This window comes from Molossus molossus, unplaced genomic scaffold, assembly GCF_014108415.1.
Source record: "Molossus molossus isolate mMolMol1 unplaced genomic scaffold, mMolMol1.p scaffold_m16_p_10, whole genome shotgun sequence".
In the NCBI taxonomy this organism is placed as follows: Eukaryota; Metazoa; Chordata; class Mammalia; order Chiroptera; family Molossidae; genus Molossus; species Molossus molossus.
The window spans coordinates 24,888,771-24,910,867 of record NW_023425345.1 but is presented as its reverse complement, the minus strand read 5'-3'; the positions used below and the strand labels follow the sequence as shown (position 1 = coordinate 24,910,867).

Here is a 22,097-nt window from a genome sequence, read left to right as displayed (position 1 = left end):
AGAGAGAGAGAGAGAGAGAGAGAGAAACATAGATCAGCTGCCTCCTGTATGCCCCCTGCTGGGGATCGAGCCTGAAACACAGGCATGTGCCCTCACCTGGAATTGAAGTGGGACCTCTCAGTCCACAGGACAACGCTCAATCCACTGAGCCACACTAGCTGGGCTATTAAAGACATATTTTATGTCAGGCTACATGTTGGGTGCTAGAGATCCAGAAATTTGTAAGACCCTATCATCCGAACATATTTTTAAACATCGTTGTGTGTCTTCATTACTTAATATGGAACATATTTTACTTACTAGAAGATCTCATTCTGAACAGTATCGGTTTCAGAAAAACAATCAGTGACTGCTTTGAGAGGAGAGAAAATGTTCAGCTTCGCTCCGGGCAGCACATAGCAGTGAACATGAGTGAACACTTGGCACTGAGTTCCGAGCCCTGTTCTAAGCAGTTTATGTAAATTAACTCATTTGATCCTGACAGAAATTTTAGGACTATTACTTATTGCTTATTTTAACCACAAGATACTCTTATGACAGTGGTCTTTCCACATATTTATTTTACCAGCTACTAATCATCACACTCCCACAAAAAAATAACAAAGAAAGTCCCAAAGACCTTGAGAGGCAGAGACGGGGTCATTGAGAGTTGAGGGCAGTAGGAGTCATTGCTTTCTGCCAAATGAAAGGTTTTCCAACTGCCAAAGAATTCTCCCAGAGATGTGAGTCAAAAAGGCAGATATGGTGGTATTTTCCCAAACCAGTGGATGCAGTAATAAACCCGAGTCTCTCTGAGCTCTGTCTACTAACATGAACAGAGAATCTTCCTAAAGGTGGGCTCAAAACAATGTCATTAGGTGCAGTTTAAAAAATAGTACTGGAAACCAAAGAGTAGGTACATGCACAGTTTATCATTTTGCCTTCATGAGGTCGGCAAATATCTGTAACACACTTTCACTAAGGTGGCCACCAGAGGCAGGACGATGGTTTCGGTTCTGAGCATTTGAGGGGAAAAGTACCACTTGTCTCTCTAGATTTCCTCATGCATTCCATGGAAGGCCCGAAAACATGGATGGCAGGGCCATGCCACTACAATCTATGAACTAGACATGGACGAGGCCTCCCCAGATACTCGTGGGAATAATGGTTTTTGAAAATTCAACGTTCCATCTGCCTTGTACACGTTTATTTTCTCCTGGAGTCTACGCTGAGACCGATGTTCACAGGACCACAGTTGGCCAATGAGTGTTCCAGATTACACATCTTCTGATGTTTCAGTCTACTTCTTCATGCGCTATCCCAAGTACTTTTTCCTAGGGGGGGAAAGAGAAGCAGATTCTTAAAATTCCAAGTTTGATTCACTGTTGAAGTGAAAACATATGCCTGTTAGCTCTGCTCTCTCATCCCAGGCATGACCCAGGGCTCAGAGACTATATTAGGGTTGGGGGAGGGTTTGCAAAGGTGACTGGCATCCTTGGTATGCCTGAAAGGAAAACACCGGCTAAGGACTTAGGTTACACATCCAGGGTGAACAGGCTAGAAGGGTAAGGGCTTTGATGCTGCCATTGAGCATTCAAAAGAATAGATACTGGAAAGGTTGATGACTTTCTTTTCCTTTTACAAACCTCTCCTTTCAGAATGGCTGAGGTTACAGGACCTCAGGGTAACTATGTGAAGAGTGAGGAAAAAGGACTAAGGAATAAATTAAAATCTTGTGATAGTGCCCTGGGCGGGTAGCTCAGTTGGTTAGACCGTCACCTGTGATATCCCAAGGTTGTGAGTTCAATCCCCACCCGTTGTCAGGGCACATACGAGAATCAACCAATGAATGCATAAATAAATGAAGCAACAAATCAATCTCTCTCTCATTCATTCATTTGATTGGTTGATTCATTCTTCTACAGGTATTGGCTAAACATCTATGATGTATATAAAAGTAATGTAAGCCATGAGGGATAAAAAGAGGCATACAATACACAATCCTGCCCTTACAGATTTGCAGTTTGGTTTGGAAGATTATGAAACGAGCCAGTTAGGAACAAACCCTGAGCTTCTGAAAGGCTGAGAATCATTTCTTCCTTCCACACCACTACAGGGACATCCCAGAGCGCCACCAAAATGTGTCACCGCCGGAGTGTCATCTTTCTTTCCTGCTCAGGGAAACTGAGCACAGGTCTCAGTCCACATCTCCCTCCTTTTGTAGCTCTTACCAACTCATAGATATTTTTTTAAACCAGCATCCTTATATTTTGCAACTTTTTCTCTCTCACTTTGGAAAAATTAGTCCTTTCTCTCTCATTCTTTTTTCCTCCCTCTCCTAATTCCCAGCTTCATGCTCCAGATTAAACCTAATTATGGCCAAGCCTTGAAACCATGATTTATGATGACCTAGAAGAGTAAACTCATAAATTTTTAATGGAAACTACAAATGATAAAGAACTGGTGCCATGAAATTCTAAAGCCTTTGACAATCCCTTTATTGTTTCTCCTGAAAAATCCATCTATTTTTTTAAATTAGAAGTTTTATCTCTTTAGCACCAAGCAGCCAAATTTAAAAAGTAAATAAAAATGTTTGCATTTTTTTCTCTTTTTATTTGCTTATTAGAATTAGAACCACTATTTTTCATAACAGATTTATTAAAAGTCATAAAACTAATCCGTTTAAAGTATATAACCCATTGGCTTTTAGTATATTTAGAGCTATGCAACTGTCACATCTCGATTTTAGAACATTTTCATCTCTACAAAAAGAAACTCCTATTCATAGCAGTCACTCCCATTCCCTCCCCACAAACCCCAGGAAGCCACTAATCTGTCTATGAATTTGCCTATTAGGCACATTTCATATAAATGGAATCATACAATAGATGGCCCTTTTGTCTGACTGCTTTCACTTAACATAACGTTTTCAAGGTTTACCCATCTGTTGGTACTTCGTTCCTTTTTGTGGCTGAATAATATTCCATTGTACGAATATGCCACATTGGGTTTTTCTAGTCATTATTCATTATTGGTGAACATGTGGGTTCTTTCTACTTTTCAGCTTATGAGTAATGAAGCTGCTGTGAACATTCATGTATAAGTTTTATGTGAACATTTGTTTCCAATTTTCTTGGGTATGTACCAGAGTGGAATTGGTAACTCTGTATTGCACATTTTGAGAAAATGCCAAATTGTTTGCCAAAGGGGTTGGATCATTTTAGAATCTAACCGGCAAGGTATGAGGGTTCAAATTTCTCCTGCCCTCTTCAACACTTGTCCTTTTTTATTTTAGCCACGCTAGTGGGTGTGAAATGGTGTCTCACTGTGGCTTGGATCTGCATTTCCCTAATGCTGAAATGAAGATGTCAAGCAAGCATCTTTGCGTATGCTCATTGGCTACTTGTATACCTTCTTTGGAGAAATGTCTATTCAAATCCATTGCCCATTTTATAAACTGGATTATTTGTCTTTTTATTGTTGAGTTTTAAGAGGTCATTACACATTCTGAATGCAAGGCCCTTATCAGGTATACGACTTACAAATATTTTCCCCCATGATATGGATTGTCTTTTTACTTTCTTGATGATGTGCCTTGAAACAGGAACGTTACTCATTGTGGTGTAGTCCGATGTATTTTCCTTTTCTCGCTTGTGCTTTTGGCGCGGAACCACCATTGTTTATAGAACACTTTTGGCATTTCAGCTACATTAATTAACTAAATAGATTTTTGAGAACGGGCCTGTGAGCCCAATCGATACTTATAATTTCTCTAGAAAAATATGTTAACGGGACCAATAATGATGGTGATTTCCTGTCTATCATGACAGTGCAAACACGAAGTGTGGGGAGGTCAGGGGCTGGTGAGGATCTGAGGTGGAGAGAGGCTCGGGGCCAGAGGGACTTGAGGGGGTCCTGAAAGGAAGAACAGTTAAAGCTAAAACATGTCCAGGACTCTAGCGTGAGTTAAGGCAGCTTGAATTGAGAATACGTAGGAGCCTTAGTTGTTCGGATCAGCCTCGTAAGCGCTATCAAATCCAGTGCAGAAGTGGGAAACAGGAAAACACTGAAGACTGGGTAGCTCAGCGGCATCCACTGAAGACCGTGGCGGCACGTCAGTCCCTTAGGCAAGATCAGCTACACTTTCTCTCTGGATCCAAGAGACTAGGCCTGTTGGAGGCCCCAGGGTCATGTTGGCCACGTCCCAGCCACTGAACCCTGCTGCTGGCCTGGAGCCCTTCAGTGGAAAGGGGACTAATGATAACGTAGGGCAAAGGGCTATCCTCTGAGATTTAAAGCTCCAGGTAAAGCATTTTGACCAGGTTGACCTTAGGAGGCCATTTCAGCATGACAGTTTGAAGGAAATCTCAGGGAATAGGGATAAAGGATGGGGGTTGGGGGGTAGTGTGGAAGCTGAGGCATAGGGGTGAAGATATCTGTTTTGTTTGATATCAGGTAATTGAAAACAAATGCAAATTTGTTTGCTTTTTAGTTTGTATCAAAATTCTGGGTCAGAGGATCGATGACAAAAACGTCATTATGACCCGAGTCTCTGCATGATTATCCCCATATACCCTTTCAGCATCTGGGAGCACGAGGAGCTTCCTGACTCTGCCAGACGTCACTGCCTGCACCCTTCACGGACACAGAAATTATGTCCGTCTAAACATCTCATCTCTCAACGTCTCCTCATTTCCTGTTCCATCTGACCAGTTCCTCCCCCCGACACACATACCCCATGCACGCTTTGGGAGCTCAGTAAATATTTATTGATGATGAAGATAATCACTAAAAATATGTTCCCATCAATGGGATGTATCTCTCACCACTCAACTGTCCTAAACCCATGAGAACTGCATCACGGATGTGTTCCCTTCACTTAAAAACAACCCTCCGGCCTTTCATCCCATCTACTCTGAGATCTGGGAAGGTTCATTTTTATTTTTATTATTATTTTTTTATCCTCACCCGAGGGCATTTTTTCCATTTTTTGTTCAGATAGAGTAGGAGGGAAAGAGAGGAAGAGAGAGAGAGAGAGAGAGAGAGAGAGAGAGAGAAAGAGAGAGAAACATCGATGTGAAAAGGATACATCGAGTGGTTGCCACCCACACGACCCCAACCAGGGCCGGGGACAAACTGCAACCGAGACACATGCCCTTAGTGGGAAATGAACCCGGGACTCTCTGGTCCGCAGACCGATGCTCTAACCGCTGAGCAAAACCGGCCAGGGCAAGGTTCATTTTTTAAATAGTATGCACTCACCCATCCACCGTGCTGCTGGATCCAAGGCGAAAAGTTCTCTCTCAGGTACTTGGCTCCAAAGCCTAGCACCTTGTTCATGGGGTGGTTGTCAATAGCAGTGAGCTTGGCCGTGACGTCTATTGCAAGAGCAGCTTTAAAACCCCGAGCGTTGACCTCAGATTCTCCCCTGGTATCTACACCCCTTAGGAACTGGTCGGTGATGGTCTTGAAAACAGAGTAGGACAGCCCGTCCTGGAAGCTGTTCATCAACGCCTTGTCTTTCTTCAGCTGCGTACAAGAGGATAAGCATTCAGCAGAGCAGCTTGAACCCATGAGACAGACTCCCTAGCTCAACAGTGGGTCACTAGCACGCCCATTGGGAGACCCTGGACTCTAGTCTCAACCCCGGCAGTGTCCTGCCGAACTGGACCAGGCGTGTGCCTGCTCTGTGAATGCATTTCAGGGGACAGAGCAGTGCATTCCTTCCATGTTCAAGGAATGTTCCTTGAGCGCTTAAAATGTGAATGCTTGAGACCCCAGCCCTCACTCGGGCTCACAGTCTAGTGACAAAAACAATACAGGGCCGGGCGCTTTGCTAGAGGTCTTGTGAGAAACAGAATCCAGAGCCTGGAAATCACTGTCTGGGCTCAAACCCCTGCTCCAGCTCTTCCTAGCTGTGCAATCTTGGGGAAATTACTTAACTTCTCGGCTTCAGTTTTGTCATCTCTGAACCGGGACACTGGCAGTAGGTCTACTCTAGGGTAACTGAGTCGAACGCTTAGCAGAGTGCCCCACACGGAGAAGTGCTCTCGGAACGTTCGTGAGTTTTCGGGGTGCTCTGAGCACACAGGGGCACCAGGAAGACTCCCCAAGGCCATGTGCTCACTGAAAATAAAAAACCCAAACCTAGTCCATGGATGCTTTCTGTGCTACTCACTCTCTCTCACCTCCCCTCCTCTACCTGCTTTGGACCGCAGACGGTTAACAAAAAAAAACAAAACAGTATTTCTTCTGCTTCTTTTGAAAAACTCAGGGCTTGTGCGTAAAGGCAGACAGCACCCTGATCTGCAGCCGCCCTTGCAGTGGCTATTAATATGGTGGTTGTTGTGTGAAAACAGAAACGTCTCAGCAGGGACAAAATGTTTATTTGAACATCCTCTAGTTCTGTGCTTGAGGAATGATGAGCTGAGCAGGTTTCGACAAATACTGTTTATAAGAGGGATATTCTGGGGATGCGTCAGATGCGATGGAAAGATTCTGGTGGAGCAGTGTCCTTTATCTGAGCCCAGCCCACCCCCAACGTCCAGGAGACACTGGGGCCCATCTGAATTATAAATCTGAAGCAGGAATGACCAGCATCCCCCACACCAAGAATGGACTCCTCCTAATCTGTGACCCAGTTGAAGAAGCTAGACTCAGACCTCAGCGGGCTGGAAGCCTGGACTCCGCCAGAACAGCAAAAGGATCGAATGCTGGAGAGAAACACCTCCGCAGGGCACTCTGCCCCTCCCCTGCCCGGCCCCTGCCCCTTTCGGGTACAGCTGGTTCTGCAGGACAGGGAGGCCTGAGATGAGGCTGCATGTGCTCTGGGGAGGAGCGGCTTTGCAGACACTGTGCAGCCAGGGCGGCCCCTCCCCGTAGTCACTGTCCCGCTCTGGGAACTCACACCCACACAGCACAAGTCAGACCTTTCGTGTGTTTCTGCCAGAGTTCTCTACTGGGGAACCACATTAAAAAAAAAAAGAAAGAAAAGAAAAAAGAACAACTACTTGTGCTACATAAATTATGCAAAGGATCACCCCAAATCATCAAGAGAGTGTATCAAAGTGAGGTTTTTTTCAAGTGGTAATTTGGAGAGTGGAAAGGAAATGCATCTCTCTTCATAGTGGGAGGGGTTGCCTTCCTCCCACCTCCTGGCCCTGGCCTCCCTCACCTACTGCAAGTCACTGCAAAGGTAACCGGAAGGGGCTGCCGAGAGCCACAGAAGCTGGGGAGAACCCTCGAGGACATGCAATAGATCCCTCCCAGTCTGGGAACTGAACTGTGCCTGCTTATTGGCGTCTACTTGAAATTCTTCTAGTGACAGGAAGATCATCCCTTCACGAGGCAGGCTGGGCTCTCAAGGGCAGCCGCGAGCCCTGGAAAGGTCATTCGTAAAATGGGGAGAAATCAATTCCCTGTAACTCCTATCCATCAATAGTTCTGGAGAAACACAGGGGTGTCCTTAAATCATGCACTATGTTCTACTTTCTGCTTCCTCTGCACCCCTGTCCACACCCAACTTGTGGCCCCGAAGTTCACACACCCCTTCTCGTTTGAAAACCAGCCTCAAATCCCTGGTTTTCTCACTGTTTCTCATTCTGCACCATCTCTCACGCCCTTCAGCACCCTGGGCACCATCCTTGGCACACCTCTGACTGAGAGCACAACAGGGCACAGGGTTGTCAGTGCCCTTCCCCCTCCTGCAGAAGGCCCCCGAGCCTGACTTCTTCCCCATGGATCCTGGCCAAACAAGGAAATGGGTCCCCAGGCCAGCCCCCCCCCCCCAGACAGACCCCAGAGACTGCGGGGCGGTCTGTGGGTGACGGACTGGAGGAGGGGGCACTCAGAAGCCCTTCGGAGAGCACTTGGGGCCTGCTCACCAACTCTGCATTGAAGGCGCCTCTCACATGTTTCTAATTGGAATGACGGGACTCCACTTCGAAACGGCAGGAAACCCAACGTTCCAAGTAACACTAACTGGCCTCCCCAGCCGAAGTGCTGAGAGAGACCTTGAGCAGAGAACAGTCCAGCCGCCCTGGGGGGAGACTGCAGACGGGGCTCCAGCTCCGAGCAGCTGTGGGACACAGATATCCAGGCTGCGAGGCCAAAAGCAAGAGTCTCAACTTCCCTAAGGATCAGTTACACGGGGAGCTAGAGTCAGAATTCTATTCAGCAAATTGTAATTTATTGGTGTCTTTTCTTACAATAACAAAGTTACTTTTCTCGTTTCCAAAAATTCCAAGGAGGCTCCAGAAGGTTTACTTATGTTTTCCAAAGTGATTCATTTTTGAGATGCTGCCAGCATGAAGAATTTTGACTCCAAGGGAAATAAAATTTAGGACTAAGTGGAAACCAGAAATTCGAAAAGGAATATAACCTGGAGTACAAGTCCGTTCTCATGCCCCAGGGCGTGGGCACAGAAAGAAACCGTGTTAGTTGAAGAAGCTCCATACCTCTCTTTCCATCTGATCCCCTGAGCATTTCAGCAGCTCAACGATTTTGGCTATTACTTGGTCATCTCCATCTGTCGGGAAAATCCCAGTTATTATTTTCAAGAAAAAAAAATCTTAACTTTTCCCGGTAATAGTGCTTAGCCTGGTGAGGGGTTGAGGAAGACAAGCGCTTTGTAATTCTTAGCAAATTAAATCTTGCCCCCCCTTTGCTGACTAGGGACAAGCTGAGCCAACCTCATGGCCCCCATCTAAGAGGTGGAGAGTCTTCCGGGCTGGCATTTTGAGAATTAAACTCATTTCTGAACCCACCTTATTTTCCTGCTGTTGTTTTCTTTTTACATTGCTTTTGAAATTTATTTTACCAGACCAAAATGTATACTTCATATGCCATGTCTTTATAACAAGGTGGGGTGTGAATAAATAAAATTAGTAAGCTCTCCCACCCCGAAGGCTGACGTGGCAGATGGATGGAGAGACGGCTACAGTCGGTGTCTGGTATGTTGGGTGGGAATGGGGGAGGTGGAGAAATAGGACTTTTCTCGTCTCACACGTGCTAACAATGATACATGAGGAAAATGGTCACTGTGATAGCACAGAATCCAGAGAAAAGCCAGGTACGGAGAGCACGGCATTTTTCACTTATGGCACAATCTCTGAAGTCATGGAGTCCTCGTGTTTGTTCCAGATATAAGGGAAAGAGAGGCCAAGAAATTAATCTAACATGTCACGTTAAAGAAGGTCAAGTGAAGGGCAAGGAAAGTGGGAAGTCTGAGTCCAAGTCACCTGGGAGAAGAAGGAACGCGTGTCTCCAGCGCCCATGTGTAGTTTTTGTCTGACGGCTACCCCCTCTCTCGGGGAAAGCTGTGACCACAGCCCAGATTTCCCACGTGCAGAGGATGAGAGCCTTAATGCTAGCTTGGTTTGGGGGTATCGCTTTACATCTCCCAGACACATGCAAGGTAGCAAGAAAGTGGAGACACTTCCTTCTTAGCAGGTTAAGAGGTGCCCTCTCCTCCAGTTCCTCACTCTGAGTCCCTGTGGGAGTTGGTGGGCCAATAGTACAACACAGGATGGACAGACTCACCACCCTGCTTCCGTGTTTGGGAGACACTTTTGCCTTGTGCTTTACTGTGCTGCAGACCCAGGACCTACTTCTGCCCCAGTACCTACTGGAGTTTGGGGATGACAGCCAGGAGAGAGGGTGTCATCAGTGAGGGAGTGCAGGACTGAATGTCCTTTCCGGTGGCACTTGGTCCTGCACCCTCAGCCCCTGAGTTCCTGCGAGTCTGATGGGATGGCTCTACAGTCCTGGCTGTTGCTGCAGTTCTGGTTACTACTTCTCAGTGCTGCTTCATGTTCTGCCCAGACCGGTGTCTGACAACCCCCTGCTCTTCCACAGGAGCCCAAGGCCATGTTATAAATCCCTGGGCTGGCGTTCGATCCATACCCTCTGTGCTCCCATGAGCAAACTGGTCCCTGGCCATTGCTAACGCGACGGAATCCAACACTGCATCCCCCTGTGGACAAAGTTGACTGCACTCTTTGTACTTCCTCTTCTCCCTCACTAGACTTTGCTTGAGACTTAGCAGTGAGCTTGGCATGTGGCTTCACTCTGCTGGCACAGCCCCCTAGGCCTGAGCTGGTCTCTCAAGCTGAAGGTCAGTGCCTCCAGCATGTCGCCGTCCTGCCCTAGGTCCAGGTCAGCGAAGATTGCTCAACTGCAGAGCGCCAAGCTGAGTCAGGACAGGAACGCTTGTACCCCTCTGCCTGGAAATGCTCGCTCACAGGGAGTTTACCTTTCTTAGCACTTGCAGCTCTAGGCTTGGGGCCCTGGTCCTCTAAGATGAAGGCAATCTGTGGTATAAGATTCCCTTTTAACTTGATGCTTCCTCCTTGGGTGTGCTCTTCTGGAGGTGGCCAGGAATAAACAATTTCAGCAACTCGGTTGGCAATGGAAGCAACTTTGGGGTCCGCAGCTGAAACAAGACAAAATGGTGCTGAGAGGCCCTTCACAGGAGAACTTGGTTGAGCTCATTGGTGTGCACAGTTGCCCAAAATGAAAAGAGTAGCTTAGAGTGAGAGGGACCAGCCGGGAGCGTGTGTGGGGCAGGCCATTCCTCAGAAAGCAGGGGCTGAGGCTGGGATAGGGGAGGAGTCCACAGAGGGGCTGTCCTTCTGCACCCTCTTTTTGAAGTCTTGCAAAAGTAGGGCCCTTTTTCCCCTTTGCGAGGGAAGAAACACAGAAGGGAGTTTTTTTGCTTGAGGAAATGCTCACTCTACTTTTATTTATTTTGTGCAGATGCTTTATATTTTGGAGCACTGGCCTTGATGCGCCGAGGAAGGCATTCAATAGTGTGACAAGCCTTTGGGGATTGGTCGCTGAAGAAAGATAAATATCCCTGCTCTGAGGTCATACTCATTACTCAAGTCCATTATCAAGTAAACACAAAACTCCCCCTGCTTATAAAGTCACGTGTCTTCTCTCTCCTCCAGGTCTACTGGGAAACATCCAATTAATGCTGACAGGAAGCAAGGACAACATAAAGTGCAACCCATGACCTTCAAGAATTCAGAATCCAGGAAAAGAGCATGTCATGTATTTGCACACATAACTAGCAAATAAAACATTCTGAGACCTGAAGGTTTAAAAGACATTGGCTCCCTGAATGTCATAGCCTGTGAAAGACCAGTCAGTTTGGCCCCAGGTGGAGAACGGGGCTGGTGGCATGGACTGGAGGTACTGCTGAATTGTTCGGGAATAAAATATTCATTGTTGATGCATTACTAAGTTTTTAATTTGAGAAGCTTGTAAGGCGTTGTCTTTGGTGCCTTTTGACACAATTGTAACATGTAATATTTGAAAGATAATACTATTTAATTCGAAGGCTTGAAGTAACAGAGTGGGGTTTTGGCTGGAAGGTGGTGTGCCCGGGAAATCCCTTTATAAATCAGGGTAGGTGAGAGGCGAGGCCTGGGTCTCAGGAGAGATTGCGTCACATGAAAAGCAGGTTCTGACATCCCAGGGAGCTGCCAAGAGGACATCTGACCTCTCCCTGGAGCTCTCCGCAGTCTGAGAGCGCTGGGCCTCCCTCCCTCCCTGGGGAGTCGCTGCCAGACCATGGACACTGGGGCTCTGGCCGCATGCCTGAGACCCAGGCCTCGCCTTCTTTTAAAAAAAAGGCATGATGACTTCCTTAAAAGTCTTTATGCTCCATCCATAGGGTTCAAAATAAGATTAGAGAAAGGAGAATAGAGTGGTCAAGGACAGAAGGATCAATGCTTTCCTTCCCATTTTATCAACCAAACCAAACATACTTTCCACTTTTAAATCACCTTATTGCAGCCCAACCAGCCTCCTCTTAAACTCTGGCCACCCGTAGCCCTTGGCAAGGAAATGCAAGAGGCTGGACCCAAAGCCAACAGGAACCTTCCATTCCAGGGTCCACAGGACACGGGAAAGAAAAGCTTACGTTTTCTACCCTGCAACCTTGTGCATCCTGTCTAGGATGATCAGCACAGACTTCTCCCACGAGAAGTCACACTGTACCTATCCTGCACCCAAAGAAGGCATATAAAGGTCCCAAAGCCTGGCCCTCCTCATACCCCCACCACCCCGCCATGTAGCAGGGCAATCACACGACCCCCAATCTGTCCGGCCGGTGTGGCTCAGTGGTTGAGCATTGACCCATGCATCAAGAGGTTGCTGGTTCGATTCCAAGTCAGGACACATGCCCAGGTTGTGGACCAGATCCCCAGTGGGGGGCATGCAGGAGGTGGCCAATCGATGTTTTCTCTCATCGATGTCTCTCTCTCCAATTAATAAAGGGGGAAAAAAAAAGAAGTACCCAATTTGACTTACCTGAGTACAGTGTATCAATCCCTATGGGGGAAAAATCATAAGCAAACACATTTTGACTCATATGAAATAGCTCTAGTTCATTCTGAATACTTTAATTTTAAACACTGAGAAAGAAAATATTGCCTTCCTGTCAGAGTAGGTTCCACCTGATAGGCAAGGGGAAATTGGATAGGGGTGGAGAGAACAGAAAAGCTGCCCATTCTTTTTTTAATTCTCACCTGAGGATACTTTTACATTAATCTTCAGATAGAGCTGGAGGGAGAGAGGAGGAAGACAGAGAGAGAGAGACATACATAGACTGGCTGACACCTGCACAACCCCAACTGGGGCCGGGGACGAACCACAACCGAAGCACATGCCCTCGGCTGGAATCGAACCTGGGACTCCTTGGACCGCGGGCCATGCTCTTACCTCTGAGCCCTACTAGCCAGGGCAAGGCTGCCCATTCTTTGGAGTCTATTTTTGGGGTCATTATGGCGCTAAGGAGAGCAGGGTTGGGAAGTGCCATTCAGCCTTTGGCCTGAGGCATTTGTTTCAAAGAGAAGGGGCAGAAAGTTTGGGACAGATTTCCGTATGGTTGAGAATGCTAGTTCCACCTAGTATCCATTTTCTTCTTCCGTAACAGACTACTGAAATGTCAGAGACAGCAGTGGATGCAGCTGGAAAACTATATTTCCCAGCCTCCCTTGCAGTTAAGAATGGCCAATGTGATGTAAGAAGAAGTTGGGTGCAGTTTCAAGAAAGCTCTCTGAAGGGGAGCTGAATTATTTAGAAAGAAGACACCCTTTTGTTCTTCCTTTGCTTCCTCTTTATTCCTGCTTGAAATGCAGACATGATGGCAGGAGTCCCAGCAGCCACCTTGGAATAGAAGGTCACTTTGAGGTTGGAAGCCACTAGCTGAGGGATGGCAGAATAAGAATCCTTAATGACTTTGGAACTACCATGTCAGGTCCGGGCTGCCAAATGTTGGTCTTCTTTTATGGGAAAGAGAAATAACCTGTAGGCCATCTCGGAGCCTGAGGAGGCTTGCTGGGAACAGGACTTTCACAATGACAACCGTGCCTGGAAGGCTGTTGTCCAAGGCCACTGTTGCTAGCTATGAGTGGGGTCTCTGGAACCGGAGAGAGCACACAGCTCTTCTTAAAATTGAAGATGTTTAGCCCTGGCTGGTTTGGCTCAGTGGTTAGAGCATCGGCCTGCAGTCCAGAGAGACCTGGGTTTGGTTCCCGTTAAGGGCACATACCTCAGTTGCAGTTTGTCCCCGGCCCTGGTTGGGTCATGTTGGAGGCAGCCACTCAATGTGTCCCTTTCACGTCGATGTTTCTCTCTCTCTCTCTCTCTCTCTCTCTCTCTCTCTCTCTCTCTCTCTTTCTCTCTCCCTCCCTCCCTCCCTCCCTCCCTCCCACTCTATCTAAACAAAATATGGAAAAATGTCCTTGGGTGAGGATAAAAAAAATTGAAGATTTTTTTGCTTGAGATGAAACGGAATTCTATCTGGGCAAGAGATGTGCTACGTCTACAAGGCAAAGAGCACCACAGTGACTCCTGGTAGCAAACCGAAAAAAGCCAGAGTCCTCTGGGGAAGAAAGGTAACTCGTGCTCACGGGAACAGTGGCATGGTTCGCACCAAATTCTGAAACAAGCTTCCCGCTGAGGCCCCTGGGCACAGAGTCTGTGTCATGCTGAACTCCTCAAGGATGTCAACTTAATGAAAAGTAAATAAGTAAAAGTGAATAATAATAAAAAATAGGCTCTACATTATTTAAGCCATAGTTATCTGAGTTTTTCACTATACGTATGTTGCTGAGCCCATTCTTAACTGTAACATTTCACATGTAGTGGAGTTTCTCAGCTGTGGAGAAATGAAAAATTCCCAGGGGAAAGAACCTGGGTTGGGAGTTTCTGAAATTGACCTTGGCATCCATTTTCCTACGGCAGAAGGCCTCTCACTACTAGACTTCGGTCTTGGGCCATCACCTCATAGTTCTCAGTTCAGCCTGGTGTCTGAGTCCTGGAAATGGCAGCCCAGGCTAAACTGTGACCTTTAGTTAAAAGAACCTAGGAGATGCCAACTGCTGAGCTCTGCTTTATACATGGCAAAGTAGAAATGGAATCCGAGGCTCTCTTGGGTCACACCCAACATAAAACCAACTAGCCACCCACACAATGAACTGAACAAGAAAGCAAGAGGGGGGAAAAGGTGAGAAGAGAGGAGAACTGTGTAAACATGTTTAAAGCTAAGCCTACTTAGGAGGTAACCATTTCTACTTTTTAGGGCTATCTATGTATGTATATAGAAATCTTGACCATTTAGGAAATTTTAAAAGGCCAAATGGCACTTGAGTAGTATGGAAATACAGAATGTCATTCATCTCAGGAAAGCCAGAAAATTAAAGTCTGTAAAATATTCTTCTGTCTCCTGGCAAAGTCCAAAGAACGGGCCAAGCAGAACAGTCTGTTTAGATGCCTTCAGACAACTCTGTGCTCCAGAGGTCTGTGACCACACTGTGCAGAAGGAGCTTGCCTACCACTGGGGGGGAGGGACTCCCCACACAATCTGATCCTCACTTCTGTTCTAAAATTCTATGTCTAGTGGAAAATGGAATTTTCCTGGATCACAGTGAACGATACAAAGCTGTCCCTGCATGAGCTGATTCTCCAAGTCAGGACAGTCACAAGATTTAAAAACTGAGACATTACTGCCACCTGTTGACTAATTAGAGATAAGTTACAGAGCCCCATCAGCCCAGCAGGAGTGGGGGTTCTCTTAAAATCTGGGCATTGGACACTAGACATTATTGAAGGAGAAGAAGAGGTTTATGCCAAGGTGTGTGGATGAAGATCAACTCTCTGTTGAATACATTGTTTTATTCAATACAATGTATTTTGTCCTGCTGAAGGGAGATTTTGTCAAAATGCCTCGAAGTTAGAGAGGTTTAGACTTTGAAAAGTATTTTTGTCTATAGCTACCCGATCTTTCCATCTCTCTTAGGAGGTAGGGAGGGTGAGATGCCCCGATGTACCGAAAGGAGCACAGAGGCCCAGAGAGGCGAGTTGAGTCACCTCAGGAAGAGCAGCCTAGGCCCCTCCCCTAGAGCACTTCCCCCTACACTGGCCTCAGAGCTTTAGGATCTGGGCAGTAAGCTTATTCGCAGTGCAGCCAGAGAACAGTCCCATCACCTTTCACTGCCATCCCCCTCCTCTCTGCTCAGCCTTGAGAAAAGTAGAGCAATTATTATTAAATATTAGTAACTTGGTAAACTAAGGAACAATGAATGCCTTGCCTAGGGCCACATTACCAGCTGGGAAGAGACAAACTACACACAAAGAAGGGAAAGATTTGGTTACAGGAGAAAGAATCCCACTCCCCCCCCCCCCAAAAAAAAGCCTACCTTCGACCTCTAGGTGCTGTTCCACGTTGGAAAGGGACCTAGACCATTGCTGAGGGTGAAGACCACCCTGACATTCCACACTCCTTTGCCCCTGCACTTGGATCTCTGCAGACGAGCTCTGCGAATCTTCATCCTTCTCTGCTACTCCAAAGAGTGTTCTCCAAGAGGATTTTTTCTTGCCAAGGTTTATGAGCTTCTCACTAGATCGGGAACTTCTGCAAGGCCATGACAGCTGTGTCCATGACTCGTTTGCTGACCAGTTCCCCAGTCCTCTCTGGGACAAACTTCTTGTTCTCAGCAGCTTTGGTGAGAAGACAGAAGACGTGTTCTTGAAGACATGGTGTTTGGCATAGAACTCCAGGATTTTGAACTCTATGCTGTTTGGGTCATCATCCTCCAGGGGGATCTCCTCCAGGTCGCACGCACTGGTGGTGCACATGGCGGGCCTGCAACAACAAAGTACGCATGCGTCCTCTACCTGTGTGCTGCCTGCCTATTCCTTGTCGGTCAGGAGACACATGCATGAAACTCAGTGAACATTTATTGAGCACTTGTTTGTTCTGGGAGGTGGGAGGCGGAAAAATCAGGGCTCTTTTTGAAAGTTCAGTCTTGTAGAGATGAGAAAGAGAGACATGTGCATAGATCACTCCAAACGGTGAGCTAGGACTGGAGCAGAGGCAGGTGAGAAGGGGGGGGGGGGGACAGGCAGCAGCAAACAGAGGATGAGCGAAGGCTCTTTGAAAGACAGAAAGGGTGTAGGTGGGCGGGTGGATAGTGGGGCTAAGAACAGGATGGGCAGAGGAGGGACTGGGTGAACTGAGGACGTTCGAAGAGTGGTGAGAGAACTGTATGGCATGAGCATGTGTTGTGGTTAGCTGGGGCTCAGGGATGTGGAGGGACAATAAATGAAGTGGCAGTTGGGGCCAGGCTATGGGGACCTTCGCATGCTAGGCTGACAGCTTCGCATTGGCTCGTGTCAGTCCATCAGCACAATTCAAAAGAAGCCCTGTGGAGGGCGGTTGAAGGTCTTGGTGGGAGAGGGCAGGTGGGCAGAGGGAAAGGCAGCTCAGGAGAGGGACGTCTGGCCGCATGGTCCTTCCCATCGTCTCTCCCTTCTTTCTTTACCCTCTACTTTAGCTTGCATCGATTTGCTTCTCTTTCTTGCCCTATTTGGTATTCCATGAAAGAGTTCACCTGAAAAGTCCTGCTATTGTTACAAACATTCAGAGCACAGGTGGAGGCAACGGAGAGCTCTTCAGCTTTGGGTGAGGCAGTGACGTGATCACAGACGTGTTTTAGAAACATTGAGACAAGAAAAGAGAGTGGCCGGGATGGAAGGGTTTCGTCTTTGTTTTCACGTGAATAACCAGGTAGATACAATAAACTGCTTTTGTTCAATTTAAGCTTTCATGAAATAATCCCTTTTCTGGTTCCCTGCTGGGAAAGCATTTCTTTTTGTTAATAGTCTATTTTGCTTTCTTCCGTTGTACGTTAAGGTCTACATTTTCCTTTTTGTCCCACATGCCAGAAAGCCTGGACCTACCAGCTCTCCTTGGATTAAACTTCCACAGGCAGTGGAGGTACTGAAAAAACAGCTCAAGCTCCTCAGACCAACAGTCCTGAGTTCAAATCCAGATAAATCCATTGTAAGTTGAAAATTTCGTTAATCAAAACTGCATTTAATACATCCAATTACTGGACATCATAGCTTAGCCTACTTTATATGTGGCTCAGAACACTTACATTAGGCTGCAGGTGGGCAAAATCTCCTAACACAAAGCCTATTTTGTAATAAAGTGTTTGACCAGCTCATGTAATGTATTCTGCGTACTGCCTTCACACCATTGTGGAGTCGACAAACCATAAGTCAAATCCTCATTAAGTTGGGGACCATCTGTATTTTTAAAAATGTATTCGTTGTTTATCTGAAATACAAATGTAACTGGGCATCTTGTATTTTTGTGCAAATCTGGCAGCCCTATGAGTGAAAGATGTTGCTTAGAAATGTCGAGACCTGACCTAAGGTAGGTGTGAGTAGGGAAAGTGGACCAAGGGCCAAGACTGAGCAACCTGAGACACACAGGAGATGAGCCTGACAGGATGGGGTGAGACGGGGGGGGGGGGGTCAGAACCCTGGGCAGCTTCCTGGTGTGGAAGGGGCTGAGCCCCGCCAGAGCCCAGAGCTGGGATGTGTCAGGAGAGGATTGATGAGGTTTTTAATTTGAAGCTTCCTTTTGAATTAGGCAGCTCAGGACACTGTAGGCAGGAAGTACATTTGGATCTTACAGGTACTATGTACAGGGTAGAAGGTGAGCCCTCTCCTTAAGCCATAATACTATGTTTCTGAAGAAACCTCCATATAAGTTAAGAAAAAAACACCCCAAACCTTTCTAATGTAGTGGGAGGACTTTAAGGGTGTGTGTGTGTGCGCGCGCACGCATTGTTGAAGGGAGGAAGGGTCAAACTTATCAAACTTATTTAAGAAACAAGTTTGCTAAATGTTGATTCAGGAGCAATGTCAGAAAGGAGGGAAAACCACTGAGGTCGAGGAGGACCGCACAGTCCTTCTGTGCTGTGGAATACATTCTTGTTGTGCTATAGGCTAGAAGGGAAGGGCACACTTGGCCCAAGCAACAGGCAAAGTCAAGGATGAGAGGAGCAGCAAGCACAGCAGCGCTGAGGCAGTGGCCTCCCAATGAACCGGGCAACTCTACCCAGGGGTGGGGGTGGGTGCTGAGACCAGGAAAGCACTTGGCTAAAAGAGAATGGGTGAGACACAAAAGTATTACTTAAGACACTGTAAATGCATTTGACAAGCATAGGTTTTTTTTCCCCTTACTAATCCTCATTATGAATTAAGGGAGAGCTACTGTTAAATACACAGCTGAGTCTTAATTTAAAGCAGCAGGGAGCTAGGTTATCATACGTTGGATCGCTTCTGCTCTCAGCTAAACCTGTTGAAAGTAAAAACTTACACCATGAGTTTTATGCTTATGTTGGAAATGAAACCCTGGGTGGGACCCCTGAGTCTGACTCAGTGAGGAGGGAAGAACTAGCTCCCTAATAAGACCTGTGAGGCTCATTCTAATTCAATGACTGACTCAGGGCACCGACTGAACTCTTATCACTCTATACTTACATACTCTCTCCTTATCTATAGCAAACAACACAAACCTACTCTCAAAAGCAAGGTTACACACTTTCTTCTGTTGGCCTTTATTCCCCCCCAGAGAGTTCTTTTCCTCCAACACCCTGAAAGACCAAAGTCCTCAGGGTCTCCTCTGGCCTGTCCTTTTAGAAGTCCCTCAAAGGCACTGCTGGGGGGTACAGCTGGGGAGCCTGAAGCTGCAGGGGAAGCACCTAAACCCCTGTGATAGCCAGACACACTTTGGGGATATTTATAGCTGTGAATTTGTTTGTTAAGGTGAGATTTCACTTCGCTGTGGGACATAATAGGTGTGTGAGGAAGCAGGCTGGCCCAGTGAGTGCACAGGCAAGCTGGACGGAATGTATACACACTTCACTCTGATGCCTGCCCCAGGTGTAAGGGGTGTGCAGGCCCCCTGGGCGACAGGCTCAGCAAGAGAGCTGACTTCCATTGCTCTGCACACAGAAGAGGCCTGAGGTCACTCACAGTGCAGACACTCACCCCTAAGGAAGGTTCCCAGACCAAATGATGAGCTCAACTTGGTCTGGGTGTCCTGAGCCTCCCCTTGAGCACCCTGTGGCCCCTAAAGGCCTTCAGAGACAGTCTTCCCTTTTTTTTCCTGCTCCAATCAGACTGAGTGTCTTCATGCCTTCTCCTTTGTCATGTCTGAGTAGACATGTTTGTTAATTCTAAGGGGCACATGAGAAATGCAGTAAAATGCCTTAACTTTCTACAGTAGAAGCTAAACCGAGAGACAGAGCCTTAGGTCATATTAGTCAAACAAAGGACCAGAGCTCTGATAGTAGGACAGGGCGGGCAGGGTACCAGAGAGGAAGGAGCTTTCTGGAGGGGAGGGAGAGGGATTTCCCAAGTTTTCTGGGCCTGGTACTCAAGAAAGTCCCCTAGGAGGTCTGCCAGGACTAGACCTTGTGCCTGAAAGGTTTAATAATGTTTCAACAAAATTAAACTCCAGTCCTGGCAGATTTGGCTCAGAAGTTAGAGTGTGGGCCTGTGGACCGGAGAGTCCTGGGTTCGGTTCCTCATAAGGGCACGTACCTCGGTTGCAGTTTGTCCCCAGCCCTGGTTGGGATTGTGTGGGTGGCAACCAGTCCATGTGTCTCTCTCACATCGATGTTTCTCCCTTTCTCTTCCCCTTCTCTCCCTCCCACTCTATCTGAAGATAAATGCAAGAAAATGTCCTCGGGTGAGGATACAAAAAAGGAAAAAAAAAATTAAACTCCATTCTGACCAGTTATTCCTGCATATAAACAGCCGAGCAGTTTTCAAAAAACCCTAGGATTAACACTCAGAGGAACCATGAAGATAAGGGGTTAATGGCGGCCTTGGAAAACTTGGAGGGACCATAAAAAAGAAAGAGATTAGTGATGGCCCCAGCCTCTGCTGAAGCAGATTCCTCCTCACCTCTGAGAGAGCTTGTATCAGCCCCGGCACCAATTATGTGGTGCCAAGAGAATGTGTTTTTTTTTTTTAATGTAGTTTTTCTAGTTTCTGTAGTTTGCAACTATAAAAGCCAGAGAACAAAGAAATTTCGATGCTGAGCTCGAAATTTACGACTCAGCCTGCCTTACCCAGGCGCATGCAGTAAAGCCATTTTGCTCTACACTGGCCTTGCGCTGTGGATATGACCTCCCGCCGGCTCAGACCTTTTAGTGCCCAAGTTCCCACAAATGCTCAGGACTCTAGGCTCCAACCCAGGATTCCCGTCCTCAGCCCCACCCCTGCTCTGGGAGCAAGGCAGCATCTCCATGGGTGCTGACCAGCTGTCGTGCCATCACATACCTTGTCTTGCTCAGTGAGAGAGAACCGCGTTTGCCAGAAACGAATCAGCTCGTTAGAGAATCTTAACTGAACTATCCCCAACCTTCTGTGGCAAAGGAGAAATGAAAGAGAAACCTAAAGATCTTCTTTCTCTTTCTTTTTAACTTTATTTGCTCAGACTTACATGATAAAAACTTTTTAATAAAGCCAGTAAGTGTCTCCCCTAGTTAGATTGCCTCATTAGTAAAACCAGGATTGAAGACCCAACTGTGTCCTCCTGGGAAGGCTGGAATGAAGACTAGTGCCTCCTGGGGTTACCTGGTCTTTTTTTTTTTAAATCCTCACCTGAGGACATTTTTTGTTGTTGTTGTTGTTCAGATAGAGTGGGAGGGAGAGAGAGAAAGAGACAGAGAGAGAAAGAGAGAGAAAGAGACAGAGGGAGAAACATCGACATGAAAGGGACACATCGAGTGGTTCCACCCACACGACCCAACCAGGGCCGGGGACAAACTGCAACAGAGGTACGTGCTCTTAGCGGGAACCGAACCCTGGTCTCTCCAGACCGCAGGCCAATGCTCTAACCGCTGAGCCAAACCGGCCGGCGGCCAGGGCAGTTACCTGGTCTTGAAGCTGTGAGTGGTTTCTTCTGCTTCAGGTAGGTGGCAGGAAGGCTATTCCTCTACCTGAATCTCTCTCCACGAAATGTAAGAGGAAACTTTCACCATGTCTTCTTGGCTGCTCATTTGGGAAGGTTCGTGTGGTCTAAGACTTCGCCTAGTGTAGCCTCTTGAGTGCTGGGACTCAGGTGGAAGCAAAGCTTAGGGAAGGAGCCACTTCCTGGTTAAGCCCTGCCCCCTGCTTCTTAACCGAAGGAGCAGCTGAACTTTGCCCACGTAATTTGACTCTAAAAAAAGTTCTGCAAAATTTTTTTTTTTTTTGGAGTTGGCAAGTCCTGGTTCTTTATTTTTTAAAATTTTATTGAATTTATTGATTATCAAGGATTCTTACTCTCCTTCAGGACAATTATGTAGGTGTTTTCCTAAGTTTTTTTTTTTTTTTTTTAACTTGGTTTCCATTTCATCTGTTCAGCAAATGTTTACCGACCATCTGACATGTGGTAGGTATTGTGCAAATACTTAATCTTAACTTCATTGAGAGGCAGGTGTTATGATTCTCATTTTATAGATGAGCAAACCGAGGCTTAGAGGTCAAATTTGCTAGTGGTTCTTATCAGTTGAGTTGAGATTCAAACTCTGGTCTTTCTGGCTTCACACTACATCATGTCACCTCTCCTAGGAGAAGCAAAGGTTGTAGTCAAATGGAACCACTAGAAAAGCTGTAAAAATCTAATAGAATCCTAGCCAGAGTAAAATTCACAAAAACTCTTTTAAATTATGCCACAATTTTAGGGATAGAATTCCCTATGTATATAAAAGAAGAAACCATTAAATATGATTTTACTCTCCAAATTCTCAATTGAAATA

General features: G+C 46.6%; 1 protein-coding gene across 2 annotated transcripts; it reads right to left on the bottom strand.

Moving 5' to 3' along the window:
* Positions 1-683: 683 nt before the first annotated feature.
* BCL2L14 (BCL2 like 14) lies at positions 684-21,392 on the bottom strand. Of its 2 annotated transcripts, none has more exons than XM_036252574.1 (6): positions 21,232-21,392; positions 15,687-16,132; positions 10,232-10,411; positions 8,436-8,506; positions 5,242-5,508; positions 684-1,313 (listed from the first exon to the last, which is right to left on the bottom strand). In XM_036252574.1, the coding sequence occupies exons 2-6, from the start codon at positions 16,123-16,125 to the stop codon at positions 1,275-1,277; spliced, it is 996 nt and encodes a 331-aa protein (XP_036108467.1). In that variant the 5' UTR covers positions 16,126-16,132; positions 21,232-21,392; the 3' UTR covers positions 684-1,274. The 2 variants fall into 2 exon arrangements, with proteins under 2 accessions (XP_036108467.1, XP_036108468.1); XM_036252575.1 differs by lacking the exon at positions 21,232-21,392 and adding an exon at positions 20,635-20,711.
* Between the last annotated feature and the right edge of the window lie 705 nt (positions 21,393-22,097).